The sequence below is a fragment of the Priapulus caudatus genome, unplaced genomic scaffold (genome assembly GCF_000485595.1).
Source record: "Priapulus caudatus unplaced genomic scaffold, Priapulus_caudatus-5.0.1 Scaffold165, whole genome shotgun sequence".
Lineage (NCBI taxonomy): Eukaryota > Metazoa > Priapulida > Priapulimorpha > Priapulimorphida > Priapulidae > Priapulus > Priapulus caudatus.
The window spans coordinates 49,421-65,523 of record NW_014577226.1 but is presented as its reverse complement, the minus strand read 5'-3'; the positions used below and the strand labels follow the sequence as shown (position 1 = coordinate 65,523).

At 48.4% G+C, this 16,103-nt stretch overlaps 1 protein-coding gene across 2 annotated transcripts in view; it reads left to right on the top strand.

Moving 5' to 3' along the window:
- The window catches only part of LOC106806505 (serine/threonine-protein kinase 17A-like), an 85,960-nt gene that overhangs the window by 56,231 nt on the left and 13,626 nt on the right, over positions 1 to 16,103 (top strand). For both annotated transcript variants that reach the window (XM_014808473.1, XM_014808472.1), the window contains exon 4: positions 3,344 to 3,482. In XM_014808473.1, the coding sequence (XP_014663959.1) occupies positions 3,344 to 3,482 (139 nt within the window). The remainder of the gene's footprint in view (positions 1 to 3,343; positions 3,483 to 16,103) is intronic.

Genomic DNA, 16,103 nt, shown 5'->3' with positions numbered 1-16,103 from the left:
GGGGTGAAGGAGGGTGAGCGTAGGGCGAAGGAGGGTGAGGGAGGGTGAGCGTAGGGCGAAGGAGGGTGAGGGAGGGTGAGCGTAGGGCGAAGGAGGGTGAGGGAGGGTGGGCGTAGGGTGAGCGTAGGGCGAAGGAGGGTGAAGGAAGGTGGGCGTAGGGTGAATGAGGGTGAGCGTAGGGTGAGGGAGGGTGAGGGAGGGTGTGTGTAGGGTGAGCGTAGGGTGAGGGAGGATGTGCGTAGGGTGAAGGAGAGTGAGCGTAGGTTGAAGGAGGGTGAGCATAGGGTGAAAGGGGGTTAGTGTGGTGAACGAGTGTGAGCGTAGGGTGAGGGAGGATGTGCGTAGGGTGAAGGAGAGTGAGCGTAGGTTGAAGGAGGGTGAGCATAGGGTGAAAGGGGGTTAGTGTGGTGAACGAGTGTGAGCGTAGGGTGAGGGAGGATGTGCGTAGGGTGAAGGAGAGTGAGCGTAGGTTGAAGGAGGGTGAGCATAGGGTGAAAGGGGGTTAGTGTGGTGAACGAGTGTGAGCGTAGGGTGAGGGAGGATGTGCGTAGGGTGAAGGAGAGTGAGCGTAGGTTGAAGGAGGGTGAGCATAGGGTGAAAGGGGGTTAGTGTGGTGAACGAGTGTGAGCGTAGGGTGAGGGAGGGTGTGCGTAGGGTGAAGGAGAGTGAGCGTAGGTTGAAGGAGGGTGAGCATAGGGTGAAAGGGGGTTAGTGTGGTGAACGAGTGTGAGCGTAGGGTGAGGGAGGGTGAGCGTAGGGTGAGGGAGGCTGAGCGTAGAGTGAGGGAGGGTGAGCGTAGGGTGAGGGAGGGTGAGCGTATGGTGAGGAAGGGTAAGCGTAGGGTGATGGAGTGTGAGCGTAGGGTGATGGAGGGTGAGGGAGGGTGATAGAGGGTGAGCGTAGAGTGAAGGAGGGTTAGTGTGGGGTGAAGAAGGGTGCGCGTAATGAAAACTGGAGAAGATCTGGAATAGGGTAGAGGAAACTGACGGCGGGTTGAAGAGGCAGGATAGTGCGAGGAAAAGGGCGAGGTTTGAATGGGTGGTTGGGTAGAGAGGGGGAAGCGGACGCAGTTGGGTTTGTTAGAAAAGTTCTAGTGGGGAGTTCAAAATCCCAAATCCCCAATAAATTTCCATACGGACACTTAATGTAATTCCTTGCGTGAGTCGCGCGCGATGCCATTTCAACGCAGTAAAACAAAAAGAACAAGATGTACGACTCCTGCGATTAGTGCGTCATCTATATTCCCGCATGCCCGCCCGCTCGCTCGCTCTCTCTCTCTCGTCTGCGTCGACGAGCATGCGCAGACGCCCGACTCCCGAAATACGAGCCGCAGTAAATTCTCATCTCGGTCGACGATTTATTGCCACTTTTCCACCGGAAGCGAAGAAGGAATGCGATCCCGCGTGCGACGTGTATGGCCATGATGCACTGCTGTTAATCACCGACGCGAACCTGGCAGCCCGCCATGTTGGCCGGGTATCATAACAGCAGCCGCAGCAGCAGTGGTGAGCCCGTACGGCCGAGCCTCGATAACCTTGACCATAGTTTTACCGCGGCGAGGGGATGACGGCAGGAATCGTCTATCACCTACCTTCCCCCTCCTCCTCCTCCTCCTTCACGCGCGCCGCCCGCCCGCCGTCACCGCGGTGTTGTGATTTTCGGGCATATAATGAGAAGTGCGTGGACGTGAGTGGTGACGCAGGGATGCGCGCGCGGTATTCACAACGCATGTGTCGACGACGCGGCAGGACTGTGCGTCGTCGCTACGACGCGGTGCGGCGGCGTCCTGCAGTTTGCGTCGCGCTGCAATTTTTGGCGTTGCGCCCGCAGACCTTTGCGTGGTCCCGCAGTCTTCTGCATCACCCAGCAATCTACTGCGTCGTCCTGCAGCCTTCTGCCGAAGACTATACGTGTATTTTGCGTCGCCTTGGAATTTTGTGCGTCGCGCTGCATTTTTCTGCGTCGCCTTTTGCAGTCTTGTGCGTGCACGCGTGGGTTGGCGTGAACATGCATGCGTGCGTGCGCGTGTGTGGGCTTGCACGTTACAGATGTGATATAGGTTCAGCTTAGAGCAAGAGTTAGGGTTAAGCCTACTGTAAGACCTGGGGTTATATGGTTACAACGAGATTTGAGGTTTGGGGTTACACTCAGCGATATGTAGCATGTTATGCACACCGCCTGTTTATTGTTCCCGTATGCCGGTCACCGCTGACTGCGTGTTGGCGAGTGTGTATAAATACTGGACATTTCCAATATCTGTATGGGTAAATAGTTTCACCAGCCGCCTGTCGGTTGGAGAGTTGGAGAGAGAGATCAAGAAAGTAGAGGGCGAGGGAGAGAGGGGAGAGAGAGAGAGAGAGAGAAAGAGAGAGATCAAGAACGTAGAGAAAGAGTAGGGGGGGGGGGTAGAGATAGTCTACTGTAAGAACGACAAGCGTTGTCCCGCGCACTCGAATTCAATCCTCTCGACTTGCATCGGAGAAGCCCCGCACTCAGGACGTTGACTTGCTGTAAATTCCACGCGTTTCCGGCCGTCTCGACAGCCGCGTGTCCGAAACGTAATACGACGTCCACTCCTCGCGGCCCACGCGTAGAGCGAGCTGTTGGCGTGCGGACGGTGGTAAAGGGTCAGTGTTCTACATCGATGACCGGTGGTCAGTCTCCGGCCACGTGCTGACCCGTGCGCGCATACGTACGTGGTCGGGCATATATATAAATGCGCGCTGAGTGCAAACTCTGCTGCTAAATTATAGGGTATATTCACTTCCAAAAACATTCGCGGTATTTCGCCGCCGAGCAGTTCTCACGGCGAGTAAATGTGTTTGCTGGCGATACTGCTTTCTCGAACAGCTTTATTAGCATGGCCTCATATCATAATACCTCGTGGTCGCATGGTAAAATAGACTCGTTTATTCCGACGCGCAGACAATGCTGTAAACGATGGTTTATGTATAGAGCTCGTTAAATCCTTAAATAACAGCGTTACTTTATAACCGATATGTTTACCAATTCCATATGTGGTGCGTGCGTGTGTGCGCCTGTACGTACGTTCGTGTATATGCCCGTGTGTGAGTGTGTGTGTGTGTGTGTGTGTGTGTGTGCGTGTGTGCGTGCGTGCGTGCGTGTTTGTTAAACTGAACTTGATCAATTATTTTTTTGCTAGCGCTCAGGAACATTATATTAATAGCGATTTCTCGCCGTTTCCTACAGATTTTACTAAACTTGCTAACTCAACTAAACTTGACTAAACTTGACTAAACTAAACTAAACTAAACTAAATTTTACTAAACTTGCTAACTTGATCACTACAACTTGCTAACTCCCTCCGTGCACATTGTTGCAGTGCGGCAGGAGGAGAGCTGTTCAGTCACTTTCTGGAGGAGGAGGCCTTCAATGAGAAACATGTCATCCGGTTCATGCGACAGCTGCTAGAGGGCCTCGTCTTTCTCCACGACAGAAGTATCGTCCACCTCGATATAAAGGTAAGCATTGACTCATGTCATGTAGCATAGCCTTCGTACCAGTGATATCCTGACAGCTGTGCATAGGTTTGAGTAGGAAGTGCCATTAGGAAATTACCAGCCATTATATATAATATTTTATATATATATATATATATATATATATATATCACAAGCTAATAATACATAATATGTCATTTATTAGCTTTGATATATATAGATATATAATGGGAATATATATATTAGTTGTGTGGACAGGTGCCTGTTATCGGTATATCAGATGAAGCCGAGAGAGAGATGAAGAGATGACGAGAGACGAGAGGAGAGATGAGACTGCGAGTGCCGAGAGGACGAGAGAGACCGCTGCGCTGCGAGGAGAGAAGAGAAGATGAGAGTGGAGAGCGATCAGAGAGAGAAGAGAGAGAGAGAGAGAGAGAGAGAGAGAGAGAGAGAGAGAGAGAGAGAGAGAGAGAGAGAGAGAGAAAGCATTGTAGAAACAGCCTGTATGATTTGCTGTAGCATTAGTGTTCGTTCAACGTTGAGTTCGCTATATAGCGTTGAGTTTTCCTTCATGGCAGACCCGCACCGCAGCCGTTACAGGCACACGCTGCGCTGCGGCGGCAGCATCCTTGCCGCTGCGTCAACTCGAACTTTTTCGCGTTTGAAATTATTTATGGTCTGTCAACGCGGCGGCGCCCCGCACGCACGTGCATGCACCGTTCGGACGCGTTAGCGCTGGCGACCTTGGAAAGTGACACTGCTGGGTATTGCCTGTAATACGTATATAAGCGCCTACCGTGCGCTGATAACTGTCACATACGAGAGGGCGGACTGCCAGAAACGCCGCAAAATGGCCGCAGGCCGGCGCGTACCGGCTTCTAACCGCAGTCGCATTCACACACCGCGCGTATTTTTCCACACAAAAATGACATTTTTGTTCTTTCCCAGAAAACGGCGATTTGTCGGTGTGCGGGGATGGGTGGCGGTGGACGCGCATGTAGATTGTCGGTAACGGAGTGTGGTGGGAAGTGTGAGGCGCGGAACGAAGGGAGGGGCCGATACGCTGCTCACGCGCGTGCGTGCCGATTATATGTGTATTTTTAATTTTACGATTACACGTGTATATTATGCGTGTCCGACCGACTGTGTAACTAGAGCGCAGGCGCGGATGTGAGAGAAGCGCGTGTCGTATATCTATATCTCCATATACGGGGCGCGATGTGCGAGCCGGGAGGCACTGGCGAGGGAGAGCGTTTGTAAACCTTAGCAACCATCACACCTCATTGCTTCGTCAGCAATTACGAGGTGCTACCCCTTAGCAATGCAGTCACACCGTCTTGCCGTCCTTCCATCTATCTGTGTATCTATCTATCTATCTATCTATCTATCTCTCTCTCTCTCTCTCTCTCTATATATATATATATATATATATATATATATAATATATATATATATATATATATATATATATATATATATATATCTTTCTGTCTCGCTCTCTCGCTATGTGTGTGTCGCTCTCTCTTTATCAATCTATCTATATAGCGATATATATATATATATATATATATATATATATATATATATATATATATATATATGTGTGTGTGTGTGTGTGTGTGTGTGTGTATGTGTGTGTGCGTGCGTGCGTGCGTGCGTGCGTGCGTGCGTGCGTGCGTGCGTGCGTGCGTGTGTCTTTCTTTCGTTCTCTCACGCTAAGTAACGTATCTCTGCACACGCTCTAACGCCGATGCTCGGTAATTCGAGGTCACGGCGCTGCTTGCGACACGTATACTCACACAAATGGTAATTTCGGCATCGGTGACATTTTTGGGGGTTGTCGCCGCGTACGTCCCTCCCCGTCGTGACTGCGGTATGTGGAGCATGATCAATGCACACGCCTGCTAGACCGCGCCTTGCTCGTTTCGCAGTGTATAGCAATCGCGCGCGTAGGCATCGGAAAGAGTTTCAAACGCGAAGGTCGCGCGGACATTTCAGTCCACGATGGCGCCGCCGGCGAGTGAGACGCGACTCGAATGCGCGTGTTTTTCGCAAACTTGTAGCAACTTGTGGTTTCGGCATAGCGCATTTTCGGGCGGCGTGCCGCTGCTCTGTTCAATGGGGAGCATGCAGGCGGTGCCTTCCTCTAACCCCTCTCTTCTTTCTAAACGATGGTGCCCGCTTCGGAAAACCCCTCTTCCGGAGTTAACGGCCTGTCCGCACGTTCTGAGCCAGGCCTTGTCCTACCCGGATTCCTCGCCGTATTTATCGCCCTGATTATACGCCTTCCATTACATTCTTACGTCTAATTAGTAGCGTACTCCGACGAAAGGGGTTGAGACCGTCACGCTATACGAACATTCCTTCCCTCCTCCGCCGATATATCCTCTCTGCCTCTCTACATCCCTCCTAGTTATCCGCAGCGTCATGTCTTCAGGCAGTTAATCCGTCCGCCAGTATGTGAAATGTCTTGTCTTCTTAGCGTGACAACACAAGCTCTATATTGTCAGCGTCATGTCTTCAAGGCATTGCCGCCAACGGGGTCAGCCGAACACCGTGTCTTCGCTTCTTCTCAAATTGTCTGCGGCGTAATTACTTCTCGCGAGACGTCGCGAGAGAGCGGCATCTTGGGCGTCCTGCGGTCTGGGCGACGATGTCAGTGTGCGCGTGCGACGACTGAGAAGGAAAGAGCTGTGGACGAGTTGAGTTAGATTAGCCTTCACAGCAGTCTCTGTGTGCGCGCGTAGTAAAGAATGCGCTCAGGCTGCGGTAGGTTTCTTTCAAGACCACAGGGGAAATAACTCGATTTTTTCACGCGTACTTTTAGTTGCGTGGTGGGAAACGCGTGGCTAGGTACTCGAGCTGCTTGGGCTCAAAGCGGAACCGCACATGCACGAGAGAAAGAGAACGCGAGAGTTAGAGAGAGAGAGCGCGTGCGCGTGGAAGCGAGAAAGAGATGAGATAAAGGGATAAATAAAGGCAGAGAGAGAGAGAGAGAGAGTGAGAGAGAGAAAAGATTAAGAGATAAATAATAACAGCGACAGAGGAGATTGAGAGAGAGAGAGAGAGAAATAGAAAGAGAGACGGGGAGGAATAGAAGAGGCGTATTACATGCAGTCGGTTTAGTTATATACTGTTTGCTCGTACGTGATTTAACACGCTCATCACGCGCTCGATCGACCGCCTGTTAATGATCTACGTCACGCCACGCGAATATAAACCCGGTATGAACTCGTCCGATGATTTTGGGATTTGGATTACGTCGCGCTTTGTTCTTTATTGTAGTAACGGGAATGGCATTCCACATTGTGTAATAACGTTAGCCGTCTTTTGTGGTCGCGAGTAGATGAGCAAACTTTGAAAACGAGTTTGTTTTAAATTGAAATCGCTCTGGGGATTTTGCTCCGGGTGTGCAGCGGGGCATGTCGAGAAGAGACTATGAAATATGATGATGAAATGAAATGTCGTCATCGCCATTACCATCATCATCATCATCATCATCATCTTCTTTTTCTTCTTCTTCTTCTTCTTCTTCTTTTTCTTCTTCTTCTCCTTCTTCCTCATTTTCTTCTTCATCGTCATTATCATCATCATCATCATCATCATCATCATCATCATCATCATCATCATCATCATCATCATTATCATCACCATCATTACAGCATTGACCAAATGTGCAAGTCATTCATTCATAATCGTCGTTAAGCTATGGAACATGTACAGGCATCCTGCAGTATCGTGCGCTGTTATTTTAACATGATTCTTGTAGCATTTTTTTGTGTTTTGACTATTTCGAAATACCATTCGAGGTTTTTCACGCTTAGGAATCCACCATGCAACTGTCTCGGTCGATAAACGTGGATTTTTTCCTTTCGTAAAATTTTAGAAGCTGCGGGCACTAACTGTCGAGTACTAGCTTGCCATAATGAAAAACCAATGGAACCGACTAGATAATCAACAAACGTAGTCATAATCATGAAACGCGGCCAAAAATATCATGTTTTTTTTTACATTTTCTGCGCCCACACATACCACCCACCCGCGCCACATTGAAAAAAACGTGGATGTTATACTTTAGAATATATATGCAGAGTGAGAGAGTTCAATCCCTATACTTGATACTTAAATGCCTTCCGGTTTATTGCACCCGGTTACAAGTGTTTGCTAGTAACAGATACAGATATTATTATCGCTGTGCATGCGGGCGCCGCGATGCGGGAAGGATGAACGAGAGAAGGCAGGAGAGTGGGAGAGATAGAAAGACTCGAGAACACGCACGCACACACACACACACGCGCGCACAGTGAGAAAGTGAGGGAAGAGATGCGGGGAGAAAGAGTCCGAGACACCCGTCACGCGCGTACGAACGCACGTGTGCACAAACAGAATAAGTGAAGGAAGAGATGTGGGGAGAAAGAGCCCGAGACACGCGCGACGCGCGTACGCAAGCACGCGCGCACGCACGCACGCACACACACACAGACCTTAATTGAATATATTTATGTGCCTGTTTTTTGTTATGGTTGTAGTAAGATTCCAATACATTGCATCTTGGGCTCTACAGCTGTGAATAACGTTAGGTCATTGCTCTCTTTTCATATCGTTATTGACATGGTTTCTGTGTGACATGTATTCGATTTTATTATTCTTTATCAATGTAACCAAAATATACACAGTTGCTATACGTCACAAGTTCTGGCATTCATCACATGCCATGACAGGCAGACCGTCATATTATAGCCGCGTTCACACGTAGCAAGAAATCCGGTATTTAGCGTTCACACGAGGCAAAATACGAGGTCCAAGAAATACGGTATCTAAACAGATCCGGTCTTTCATGTAAATACGAGGCTTCCCAGACCCCGAATAATTTGCCGTGCTTGAGAAATACCGGATTTCTTGGACCGCGAATTTCCTCGTGTAAACGCTAAATACCGGATTTCTGAAGCCGCGTATTTTATAGACTGGTCCGCGCTCGACAGTTCCAGTGTAATGCGAGTGGAACTGTCGAGCGCGGACCAGTCTACGTATTTTATCGGCAGTTGGTGCGCATTGCATTGCTTATTTCGCATTGTTCGCTTGATTGTTTAAACAGCTCGCAAATCCCGTATTTCTGGAGCCGCGAATCAGCGTGTGAACGCTCGGCCGCGTATTTGTCTCAGATTCGGTATTTCGCAAATACCGTATTTCTGGAGCCGCGAATCAGCGTGTGAACGCTCGGCCGCGTATTTGTCTCAGATTCGGTATTTCTCAAATACCGTATTTCATCAATACGAGGTCTCGTGTGAACGCGGCTATAGCTTATACCAATCGTATGTTTATTTGTAACAGGGTTAAAACATCGCGAATTTCATTTTTTGTGCCAAATTCTTTCTAATAATTGGTTGTCGTTGTGAACGGTTGTTAGCGTTTTTTTCGGTCTCGCGTAACGTATCCGAATGGCTGAAATTGTTATTTATTCTTTTAACCCGAAGCAGTTTTTTCGAGAGCACAAAGAAACATACTGAAGCACGTCGCGGGACAAAAAAATGCATGACGAAAGTGTTTCCATCCTTTCAACTGTGACTTCTGTAATGCAGATACTGGGTTTCTACTATATCTACCATCTTGTCGTATGGTAACTTTTCCCCGATTTTACATTATCCGAAACGCTGAAAAATTGGAAAGGCATTGACGTAGCAGCGCCTTCTTTCAACATAGCCCCTACAATCAGAAGTTAATCATACCGAAAATCAAGCTCGTTTAGTATGTTAATCCTCACAAAATCTCATGTGCGTGGCAGTGACTTCCTTCACTCGATCGCATAGTATTGGGAGTGTGTGATATGGAGATCTATATACGACGGACTTCTGATATGATAGTATTCTATCAGAAGAAAAATGAAGCTCATGATTCGCTTCGGATGCTATCAATGCTCGGCATTATGAGAATAGAAGTGATGCGGCGGTGTGCGTGCGTAACAGATGTGGCTTTGTCCGTAATGAACACAGTACGTGGTTTAATCGTAATCCTACTCCTATCCATCGATAGCTAACGGCAGCAGCAGCTGGGCCAGGCTTCTATCATCCGTGATCATGCCGCCCGTAACGTCGCCTCCTACACGAGGGAAAAAATCGTGATTAGATTTTTTCGTTGGCGGGTTATTGCCCGCGCAGCAGTTGTAGCGATAGGGGCAGCAGAATACACCAATGGTCGGAGTAGTACCTGTAGCCACAGCGGCGGCGGCAATAGCAGCAGCAGTAGCAACAGCAACAACAACAACAGCAGCAGTAACAACAACAGCAGCAGCAGCAGCAGCAGCTACCGCGGTAGCAACAACATCAACCGCAGCAGCAGCAGCAGCAGCAGCAGCAACAACAACAGCAGTAGCAGCAGTAGCAACAACAGCAGCAGCAACAGCAACAGCAGCAGCAGCAGCAGTAGCAGTAGTTTCACACGCGCGTCTCTCCAGGCACTCGTGGAGAGATCGCTGTTTTTCTGCACGCGTGCTCGGCTTCGTGTTTCATCGTTCTGCTTGCCATCGCCGTCTCGACTACTGCCAGAAGCAAGGGAGATCTATCTGCTCAGCTGTTATCCGCTAGCTCGTGGCAAATTAAAGCACTGCGTCCCAGCCGCCACGAAGCCATGAAGACCGGCAGTTTTTGTCCCACGCTGCCGCACGTGTGGTGCGCTTTGTTGCTGTGAAGTTATGCCGCGGGGGCGTGATGATGGGGGTAACTTTTTAGCATGGGATGTTTAGTACTGAGATATTACCACTAAAGCACAGATTGAGAGCGATGGAAGAATTTATTTTTAGAGAATGGAAGGAGTGGCGGAAATCTTCTTAGCGGTGAGAATAGCGACGGTGGGGAAATAAAACTATATGTAAATGAGAGAGTGAAAGTGTCGCGTGCATGCGTTGCAAACACTTCACTCCGCCGGTGATTGACCATGAAGCCATCTGGTGATCATGTAACAACCGATGCGTTTACGAGTTTCTTTCTCTTGCGGCGACGACAGATATGGCCAAAAAAACGTTGCCCACACCGTCGTATATCTCTCCACGTGACTCCTAGGCGGACGACCGGAGGTTTAGCCGACGACGATTGTGGTGGTGGGGGTGGTGTTAGATGAATGAAGAGCGTGCGCGATCACGTGGAAGATGCTCATTCACATTTCGGCGTTTGATGACGACAGTAGACAGATGGCGCTGTGACAGGCGGCCATGTTTACACTGCAGGCATCGGCTCTGGATCTCATCTGCGAGACACGTGACCCAGAGCGAAGTTTGATGGCCTTAAATGGGCATGCATGCCAACACATGCCATAGATAGCGCCAAAAAAACCAGTCGCCTGCTGAAAATTTGGGAGATAACATAAACATGCCAACGAGGCTTCAAGCGAGAAAGAGAGTAAGAGAGAAAGTGGGAGAATGTTATAGAGAAGCGAAGAAAAGGGGCAGGAAAAAGCTCAAAGAGAGAGGGGACGGGAAAAGAGAAACTTAAACTACGGGGCGACAAACTACATGGAAGCATATTCCCACAGCTTTGAGCACATATCCCCTCTAAATCTCTAGCTCGCCTCCAGTGGCAAGAACAACAACGGAGTGATCCCAACTTCTCATACCCGCATGGGCACCCTCTGGTACACAAACCGCGTCTCAAATACTCTGTGATGTAGGGAAAACATATAGGACTCGACTTCTACTTTTAAGGTCTCGTTTGGCGCAAGGGGTTTCTGTTTTGCTAGCGAATGAGAGAAGGGGATGTCGTGTCACAGACCTCGGTCGGTGACAGCCAGGTCATCGCTGGTTATAGATGTTATTCCAACGATGCTGTTGGCTCCGGTAGTTATTCATGCTTTCGTCCGTCCATGGTCTGCGGTTCTATTTTAGGGTTTGTTTGTGAAAGATTTTTTTTCGATTAGCTGGCCGAGGTGTGTTTGTTATGTAGACACCATTTCACCCCAAGCTACTCACTGAACTGTAAATTCCTGTGAAAATCTCTCGCATCCCCATCCTCTCTCTCTTCTTTCTTGTTCACTGGCTCTCTCTTCGATCAATATACATGTACCGTCGTTAGCTTTGCAGCTGCGGCCAACACATTCCATTCTGTAAGTGAGCATGCTCTATAGTGGTCAGCCCTCGGGCTACTACCGCGGCGAAAGCGAAATTCAGCTTCTATTGATGAGCCCCGTGTCTCTCTCTTCCTGCATGGCTCACATTCCTCGGCTGCGCGTGCAGGCAGTGCAAGCAGCGCTCTGTGGCATGCGGCATCGAGGTGTGCGCGGTTTTCAGCGTGTAGTCAGCTTCCCCTCGCGCTCTCTCACTCTCTCTCTCTCTCTCTCTCTTTCTCTCTTTCTCGCGCGCGCGCGCTCTCTCTCCTCTCTCTCTCTCTCTCTCGCGCACGCTCTCTCGCGCGCTCTCTCTCTCTCCCTCTCTCTCTCTCCCTTTCCCTCTCGCTCTCCTCTCGCTCGCTCTCTCTCTCTCTCTCTCTCTCTCTCTCTCTCTCTTTCTTTCGCTCTCTTTCTCTGTGTGTCTCTCCCCCTCTCTCTGGCTCTCTCTCTCTCTTTCTTCTCTTTCTTTCTTTTTCTCTCTCCTTCCCTCTTTCTCTCTCTTTATCTCTCTCTCACTCTCCCTTTTTCTCTCCCTCACATTGTTTCTGTCTCTCCTATCTCGCCCTATCCTTCACTTGCCCTTCATGTCTCTCTTTCCTCTCTCTCTCTCTCTCTCTCTCTCTCTCTCTCTCTCTCTCTCTCTCTCTCTCTCTCTCTCTCTCCTCTTACCTCCCCCCTCTCCCCCTGCATGCTCTCGTCGCATGTTTACATTCTTCGCGGCTTTGCGCGTATGTTGAGAGCCGTGTGGTCAGCTGGACAGCATCCAGTTCTACGAGCGGCAGACGACGAGAGGCTCGCATACATACCGCCGCAGGTAAACACGCGCGCCGACGCCCCGCAGGTCGGATGTCTGCGGCGCGCGCACGCGTCATGAGTGACGCGTGATGCTGCGATGATACGGGGCAGCGAGTGGGCACGCACCTTGTATATATATACGAACGACGACGCATATGCACGGACGGGGACGAATATGTACGAGCGGCGGCCGCACGCACACGGAGCGGTTAGCGCTGCTTTAATAGCCGAAGACGCGGCGGCGACAGGGAGGTCAGAGATAAGAGCGCAAACGTATAGACCTACCCGCAGCCGCATTTCGGTTGGGTTAAACTATACGGAATTTACTAGCTTACTTGTATCGGATTTATGCGATCGCGCGTTACGTAGTTAGGAGAGGGAAGCGTAACACGCGTCAGCCGGCCTTGTAAGTTCGGCTATCGGTTATTTGGGGGTGAATTACAGGATTGGAGACCAATTTGGTTAACAGCCCCCCCCCGACCATGCCGTCGTTCCTGCGCCATCTTCGAGTGCCTCGTCCATCCGCGTTTCAATCGCAAAAAACGTGTTCTTCGCGACTGTTATGGCATGTGGTTTGCATCGTATGCGGCGATGTTGAACATAGATGCTCTGTGTGCTTCTGCCATGTCACGTTTGCTCGCACATTCTTGCACCCCAACTTTCCATTTTCACTGGCACATCACCACTGGCCAGCTGCCACCAGTTACCGCCACACGACTAATGTCCAAGTCAGACGCTTGTCTGTTTGATGCTTCCCGCAACAACGTCATATCCGTCGATAGACAGACGACCTTGGAATCGCTAAAGGTCTCGTGCTACAGCTAAGAGTTGCAAATTACATACATTTCCTGTGATTTTTCTTCTGCGCAAAATTATGTATCTTCAACGCGCATTTTCACAGCGGTCCGCGCGCCGCGCACATCTGAATTTTTTTACTGCCAGGACAAAATGTCAAATGCCTTGAAATCTATCTCTTCCGCACTCTTAACCGACTTCGGCAACTTTCCATTGGGTGAGAGTTCGAGAATGGGTTTTCCGCCGTTAGCACAATTTTTTTATGCCAAACCTCGCAACAGATTTGTCTTTGACAATTTTTTACCAGCACGTGACCTAGTCGCTCGAACCCACTCGTGTCAGTTATTGTAAGTTATGATAGTTCGCGGTGCCTGGCTGGGGTGAGGGCCGTACGTATTTGGCATAGACTGTGAAACGTTAGCAGAGGCGCATGGCTCGGCGATGGTCGCGTGCCAAGAGCCATTCTATACTTGAGCTTGCGGGGCAGGCCTTGGCGATTCGAAAAGGGGGATCGAGGGGTTGTGTTGTTCCACCGATATGCAATCACAGCGCAGAAATGTTCAGCTCGTAGGAATAACCAATAACCGGTCAGTTTCTAGCCAAACCAAAAGAGACAGGCGAAGCACAATAGCTGTATTCGCGCGCATATATACGCATGATCAAAGAAATATACATAAGTGACTATATGGTGCTGTATATCCCTGATGCGAGGTAAAGAAATCCGATAAACTGTTGGTGACATAGAATGACGCACAAATGATAGACTAATAGATAAACCATGCTACCTTTACCCGCGTGTGCTTTAGGTGTTCGCTTTCTGATTACTTTGTATACCGGTCTGTACTCGTATGATGTTGTAATAAGTTCCTGCTACTCATGTGCACTCCACTCAGGGGTCAGCAATTGCTGTGGATGATTCATGCTTCAACATATATATATATATATATATATATATATATATATATATATATATATATATATATATGAATATCAAGAGAAGATAAACCTTAGGGTGCATGTGCTCTTATATAATGCTACCATGATTAGCTGATGACACCACAATGACGCACACGGGCTTCTAATCGGAGAGTACGCAAAGTTTCATATGCGTAACTTGCGATATAAAGTTGAGAGGAAAATGCTGAATTTTGTGCGGGAATGGCAATTGCTTCGAAAGTAAACGCGAACAATTACAGGTCGTCAGACGTACAATCAGATTACGAAATGAGTTATGGCCACCCGATCGCATGAACCAAATAATCTCATCTCACTCGGCAAGACACAGGCTGACTAAATATCGAACATACTTTTATATCTGACTAATCTTACGTATCGCAACTCTGTGTGCATGCATGCATTCTCTATACGTGCGTGCGTGCGTGTGTGTATCCCTATAAAACAGAGTATGCTACACAAAATGTATAATATATTTAAGCGACGTAATGTTTTTGATGGTAATGAGTGAGATTTTTTCACATTTTTTCTCTAACTGCTCCTGAGATGAATCACCAGCAGGATCGCATAGAACTGTAGGGCCGGTGTCATGGCTGGTGTCCGATGGGCGGAGGCAACGACATCTGGCGGTGAGGTGGAACTGATAGTTGTTTTTAGCAATGGGTCACAGCTAATCCGCGCAATTACGACTGATCTAGTTCGGCTGTGCGATGATGCACTTCGCGTAGATCCTCAACGTCCAATGAACTTTTCCTTTTCACGTAAGAGGATTATAGCATTTAGCAATCGGTGCGCTTACTCCGTAACTGTGTTAGGTGCAATACCGTGTTATTCTCTCTCTCTTTTTTTCTCTCTCTCTCTCTCTCTCTCTCTCTCTCTGTTTGCGTAGAATGAACTTTCGCCGTTAGCTGTCGGTGGTGGGAAGGTTAGATGCGTGCATGAGACATTATATTTGTTATTTATGGCGGAGACATGACATTTGCGATAACAGCGTGAATCATGCTGTCGCAGCTGCTATTCTGAGCGTTTTATCTATAGTAATAATCGCCTACCTTCGCATGTAAGCAAATAAAGTCCACATTGGCGTATTTTAACATTTAATATTTGATCTGCGACTTCTCCTTTTTGATCATTTTAATTTAAAAATGAAGACCAGTGAGCTTGCTGTGGTTGCTATCGCTCCATGCTGCCACGTCAGACGCGATATATACGAGAGATGATAATGAAAATCACGTGTAACTGACGCATAATGCACTCTAGACAATGGATTATGCTGGGGTACGACTACTGCGCTGGGGTGTAGTTATAGTGATTCCACGCGCACGCGCACACAAAGCTGCCACGTTGCAGTTCAAATTGTGTCGAATATGAGTGCTGATCATTGTCCCGTTAGATTAAGCAGTCTAGATATAATGTATATAATGCAATCAAACCTCGAATCATTGAAATACAGGTTTATTATTACAGCTAGACACTCGATGTATAGCCCGCTGTTCGCAATGTTAACGGTTTAACCTCTGAGAGAAAGCAAAGGTTGTTGTAGTAATATGCTGTAATAATGCTGTGAAAATATTGAATTCAGCATCGATCTTTAGTAGAAGCACTAGCGCGGGTATCGCATTAAACCCATAATCCTGTAACGAGGGATTAACAACACTTACGCGATGTTACTCATAGATATAATCGTGTTTCATGGAAAAATGCCGTTTTCACGGTCGTGCGTTTTAGTGGAAACGGACCTCCCGGACTGGGACAACGGGGGGGTTGGGGTAAACCTCACCAGCCAGGTGGGATAGCCATAAGCTTCCGCAGCGGCAGGATGCAGCCGCGGAAGACAGCAATTATTGATCATTAATAATCACAAAATTTCATAATCAATGAGCGTATTAGAAATTTGAAATATTTATAAGTGATCGCTTCGCGTTTTCACGTGTTGAAAAAATATTGATTCTAGATTGGGGGTGAGGGAAGAGGACATTCCTCCTTCCTATAAACATATATATA